This window comes from Periophthalmus magnuspinnatus, chromosome 24 (assembly GCF_009829125.3).
Source record: "Periophthalmus magnuspinnatus isolate fPerMag1 chromosome 24, fPerMag1.2.pri, whole genome shotgun sequence".
Taxonomy (NCBI): Eukaryota; Metazoa; Chordata; class Actinopteri; order Gobiiformes; family Gobiidae; genus Periophthalmus; species Periophthalmus magnuspinnatus.
Window position 1 is genome coordinate 17,984,656 of NC_047149.1, and position 6,000 is coordinate 17,990,655.

General features: G+C 38.1%; 1 protein-coding gene across 1 annotated transcript in view; it reads right to left on the bottom strand.

Moving 5' to 3' along the window:
* cnih3 (cornichon family AMPA receptor auxiliary protein 3) overlaps positions 1 to 5,658 on the bottom strand; it is a 56,188-nt gene extending 50,530 nt beyond the window's left edge. Inside the window, exon 1 of the mRNA XM_055232273.1 lies at positions 5,581 to 5,658. Within this exon, the coding sequence (XP_055088248.1) occupies positions 5,581 to 5,658 (78 nt within the window). The remainder of the gene's footprint in view (positions 1 to 5,580) is intronic.
* Positions 5,659 to 6,000: the final 342 nt, after the last annotated feature.

A 6,000-nucleotide genomic window follows, 5' to 3' on the forward strand; every position in this document is an offset into this window, starting at 1 on the left:
ATAGAAATCCATCATGCATCACTCCAGGAGGAATTCATATAGATGGGTCAGGGCACCGTTCACATTTGTACTCTTATCGGATTGACTTGCGTGTCAAAACTGAGCAAAAAACCTCGAGAACTGAACCATGATCCCACCATATGTACATATTCGTGAATGCTGGCTGTCAAACACACAATATCACCTGTCAGTCCAAATGAATACAAATGCGCATGCGATCTGAGCCGTGCCGTGCCATTGGGTGACGGGGAGCGGCGAATTGGGAGGGAACGGCATTATTGGCAGGTGGCTGTTTCAGATTCGGTTTCGCTCTCCTCCCACCTCCAGCTTCTACCTAATTGCATTTGCTCACCGTGCTCCGGGCTGGCGTCTTATTCACCGTGTCTGCGAAAAGGGAGCGATCGCCGCGTGTTTCTGCCGTCTCAAGCAGAACGCACAATAACGGCAGTGGATTATTGCTGCTGAAGCTACAGAATTATGTGTCCCATTGTGATCCTCAGTCAGTGCTAAATTTACATTACAGGCATATCTGAAGGGTGTTTGTGCTTCCAATACCTTCTGTTGGTGAAGAGCTGAGCAGCACAGCCTCCAAATTATACCAGCGTCTAATTAAATCCACAGGCGCTAACAATGCAATCATTAGCTGTAAGTCCAATGTCTGCGCCAATCTGTTCAGTAGGATGATGGATCAACACCACAACGTGACAACAACAGAGAGCATCAACTGCACATACGCCTCACAGCAAGAGGGTCCTGGGTAGAGACGTCAACATCGTTTGGTTAGTAATTCAACATAATCATAAGAACTAAAAAAAAAAGACAGAAGTACGGAATTAAATCTTTTTTTTGATCTATATATAAGGAAAAAACTAAACCCATATCTGGTATTTTAAGTTCTTTTTACTGTGTCTGCTAATGTCGCATTCATCATCGTTTCGGAAGTTTGATTTCAACCTAAAGGAGTGTTATGCTTTTTGACAATGTAAAAGTCATTAAAGAGCCCATATTACGCTATTTTCTGATCTGATTCTCGTCATAAACGTACCTAGAGTTGTGTTTTGCTTCTCTCAAACAGAAAACACCACCTTGCGATGTCATGTCGTAATACAGGAAGTGTTCCCCTGTACCTTCACTCGAATAATTTGGAAGATTTCAGACCTGGAATTGTCAATCTCGACTGAAATAAAGCTAAAAAGTAGCTGTTAACTTGAAAACTACCACTACATGACATCACAAGGTGGAACAGAGCATTTGGAGCTTTGAAGATGTAAACAGACTAATAATAAATTGTTACTCAAACATGTAAGAATGAAACAAAACGCAACTCCAGCTATATTTTTGAAGCGATAACAGCATGATAACATGGCTTAAAGCTTACAAGAGTCAATTTTGTGTAATATAGGACCTTTAAGGGTTTTTCTGTTTGTTGCTCATGGTGTCAATAATCATGAATAATGGAAAAAAAAAAAAAAAAAAAAATTCTGAATACAATAAAAGGTAACATTTTCTGCTATAACCCGGTACAATGCATCTTTCCTTTTGCTCTGTTTACTGTACAGTGTCCCTGTCTAAATAAAACTTTACTACACCATACATTAATGCAACATCCCTGCGTTTATTTTCCAAACTTTTCAGTGTAGAGTTTGGATGTTCTATATTTATCCGGGTGTGTGTCCTCGTGGTGCTCCAGTTTCCGTCCACTATCAACCAAAAACATGCACAGACTAAACCTCTAGCTCCGTGACTAAAATCCAGTAGCTCTAAGGGCTCCTGGGTCCAGCACTCTCTTCCATTGTTCCTGAATGGTTTTCCTTAGCTGCATTCAAGGATTTTTTTTTAGATAATTTGTAATTTGTCCATAATTCTAAAAGCATTTACAGTTAAAGGAGAGACATATTGTGCCAAATTGGGTTTTGATTTTCAGCTTTTAACCATCTTATATTGGTTTTCCCTCGTGTCGGTGTTTTTTTTTTTTTTTTTTTTTCTTCATGTATCTTCAAGTAATCCTGCATTCTCCAGCATTTTTGGCTTGAGTGTTTAGAAAATTCCTGTTTTCACCTTCCCCTTTCCCCCACTACAGTTGTGTACTTACTAGGGATGTCACAGTATGAAAGTTGAGTGTTATTGTTATTCAGTATGTATCGAGGAACCATCCCGCGGAACATCACTATGATCAGTAGGGTTGTACTCGATTTAAGAAATTCTTCTTCTCCTGTGAATCGATTAATTAAGGGGGTGTGGCAAAAGCTCTCAAAATGATTACATATCTCTATGTTTCTAACCCAAACTGCACTCACAAGAGTACGCCTGCATGGGAGTCCATGCAAAAACAACTAGTTATGCAGAAAAAAGTACTAGGAAGAAATGTATTTATATAAAGGCAGGTTAAACTTGTGAATCATGAGTTTAATCTGACTTTTTACATAAAAAAACAAAAAACAAAAACAAATCTCTAGCTAACTAACTCACTACCTTCTTTCAGTAGCTGTCCTATATAAATCCTTATAACCTAAATAAAATGATTAATCGACTAATCCAAACGTTGGTTGACTAAGATACCATCGACTGATTAATTGACTAAACGACTAAGGCCATGGACCTAAAGGTCAGTACTAGAGAATCAGTTCTACAATTTTGAAAAGGAAGTCAGAGAACATGTTTCTATACTAAGTTGTTTTGGATCAATACTGCAGTTTACAATTGTAAAAAGTCTCAAATAATAAGATATTATCATTAAAAAGCAGAAATAAACTACAGTGTGCCTTGATAATACCTCCTTTATTTCTTATCTGAAAGACACAGAAGCTGTGAGAAGCAGAAGAGAGAGTTTGTACATATATAAAAGAGCAGGTTTCAATGTCAGGGACAAATCTGATACTGACAAAACAATCAATAACATGAAGCCTGCTCACAAACGGCGCCGTTTAAGTTTGAAAATAATACATGCATTTTCCACCCACTGGGACATGCACAGTGATTTGTGGAGTCTTGAAGTCACTGAAGTAAGACAATAGCCCATTACTGTCCCCTTTGGGAGATGGACCTGTGTGTTTGTTAGTGCACATATACAGTAGATGACTGAACATGAAATAGTAAAAATAGGTGCAATTGTTTTTATTTTTAACCAAGTTCTGTTGTTTCATTTGTGCTATTATCTCAGATTCTCTGCAGACTTTGCTCACTAATGGGAATGTCAATTACAAAATGTTATTATTAGAACAAACATCATGATTTTGGGATTATTTCCATAAATTTAAAAAAAAAAAAAAAAAAGGAAAGAAAAAGAAATTCCTTTGCTCTGCATACCATTCCTTTTGTATGTGACCAGCTTCATGAAGTCATACTGATGACATTCATGCGACAATAAACAGGACAAACAAAAAATGATTTCCCTGTATTTTTTACTATATTGGATAGAAATCACTTAATTTTGCTTCTCAAGCAATTATAATTTTTTTGTTCAAGTGAATATATTTCGACCAGAATAATCACAATTATCAATTAACAAAAATGATTTTGTTTATTTATTTGTTTATTTGTTTTTTATGGATGCCCATTAGTTGCTACAGTTGTTGCAACTAGTCTTCCTGGGGTCAATTACTTAAAAATATAATTAAATATGCATACAATTATAAAACAGGAGTCCAAAATTGGACCAGTAGATAAGATTTAAACAACAAAGACACTTTAAAGACATGAAATACTCTTTTCTTCCTCTTCAAAGTCTTACTTTGCTCTTTTTTTAAGATACATTTTAAAACTTCTGATGTTGTTATCTTTAACAGCAGAGGATAACCTGTCATCCCTACACTGTGAGTTACTTCTAGGCTGGATGCCCTTCCTATTTTTTTACACATAAATGCCTCCATGTTAGAGCTTGTGCTCCATTTTATTGTGAAGAATTTTACTAATTTAGTTCACCATGTTTCTCTGTCTGAGCTCATTTAAATTCAACAACACATTTTGCTGACGTGAAGTGCAGTAATTGGGGCAACAAGGACTACATGCACTTTTTGCCTCAGAGAGTAAATGAGACAAAAGGACTTTTTTCTGTCCTCATTCCACCATCTTTCTCAAACTATAGTCTCATTTTATTTCACCTGCCGTTAGTGATCGGAGCCCCAGGTGGGTTTCATCCTGGACAATGGAGAGTTAGTGCAAGATTGACACTTTGCGCTTTAGAAAAGTCAGTGTACAATTTTTGTTCGCCTGCCGGAAAAAAAAGGTTTTCATCACAGAAGGGTATAAAAACAATGCCAAAACAAAATCATTAGTATTGTGTACAGGTTTGACAGTACATACGCTATAGCAAAAGCATGACCCAAGCTTAAAGCTGAGAAGTAATAATCACTTAACATAATCCATTCTCTTTTAAATACTGATGTATAGTTGATGGTTGTTACGACACTTAGATTGGCATCAGTGCATTAACATACGGCCACAAAGTCATTCCTACTGACGTCAGGTCTGTCTTTATCCTCAACCCTGGAATTGTATATCCAGATACTAACTGATACAAAAACTATTAATGATACTCACAAAACCACCAAAAGTGGATAAATTGGTCATTTCCTTAGTAGTTTTAGGGGGAAAAAAGTCTTTTTTAAAATAAACAATCTATTGAAATCAGTATCAAGCTTTATTTATTTATTTATTTATTTTATTATTATTATTATTTTAAGTATTATAATTCAATTTTAGCATCTTGACAACTCTATCACAAATGTGTCTTTGCACAGATCCTCCAAGTGATTACCGTCCTGGCACTTCAGAACTCATCGGCACCGGACCTTGATTAAACGCACAGGGAGCAGAGCAGGAGCATCAAAGATCCAACATCACCAAACAAGAATTTCTAATTGGTCCAGAAGGGGGAAGTTGGTTTATTGATCTGGCACGACATGATCTAGCACGGCATGTGTCTATCAAACTGGGTCAGTGCAAATTGAGGCAATCAACAAAGTGCCAAATAAGAAAAATGAACTTGATAACCGCGCACTTCACGGCACCATAAATCTCAAGAATGTCAACGTTATAAGCCTATTTACTTGATAATAATGACATTGTTATTGGATATTTCATTCTGTCTGATATCGCCGTGCCCCAATGGAAACAAAAAATCTTCTGCTCCATTTAACCATATCACCTTTCATAACCAACTTCATTTCTATAAGTAGCTATACCTTCCTCTAGACCTCACTTCTGCAGCTGACACGATAGCATTAAAATAGCACTGAGCATTGAGTTGGCATAAAAAAACAGCCCCCCATTTTCATTGCCCCCCCGAAAACCCAATCTTTCTTTGACTATATAATGACTGTGTAATATATTTGGGCAGTGGGCAACAATTCTGATGAGCACTCTGTCTAGCAAAGGATTTAATGGAACAGGTCAACACCCCAATATTTACATGAACCCACAAAGCATGGTGATGGTAAGAAGCCTAGTGCAGTTATATATGAAATAAACTGCTCCCTACAACACTGCCAACCAAGATTCCAGTTTGTACAAAGACAGTATCCATCCTAAATCCCCCACAATTTGCATGTGAACCCCAAATCCATCGAGTGCTATACTTACGTGCCATATTGCAAAGAATATGAGGGAGACGCAGAGGACCAGAGACAGCATGTAGCAGAAGGCAGCGAATGTGAACATAATTAACATCTAGATTTCCACAAAAGAAAAAAAAAAGAAAAAGAAAAAAGAAAAAAACACACACGAGGGAAGGACAAGCACGTCTCCCAGGTGCAAAGAAGTTCTCAAGGAGGCGCTGGAACCATGACTTCCCGCCCCTTCTTCACTCCATCCAGCAGAACCGCGGGAGAAGAAGGACCAGACAGCGGAGGCAGATGGAGAGCTGCGCGGTGCCGTGGGGGTGCAGCAGGGGATCCACGGTGCTCGAGTAGGAAGAGGAGGAGAAGGAGAGGAGCTTGTGTTGGTCCTGCTACGTGGGCGTGAGAGTGTAGATTCCACGCCGCGGAGGAGGAAAAGCCCACA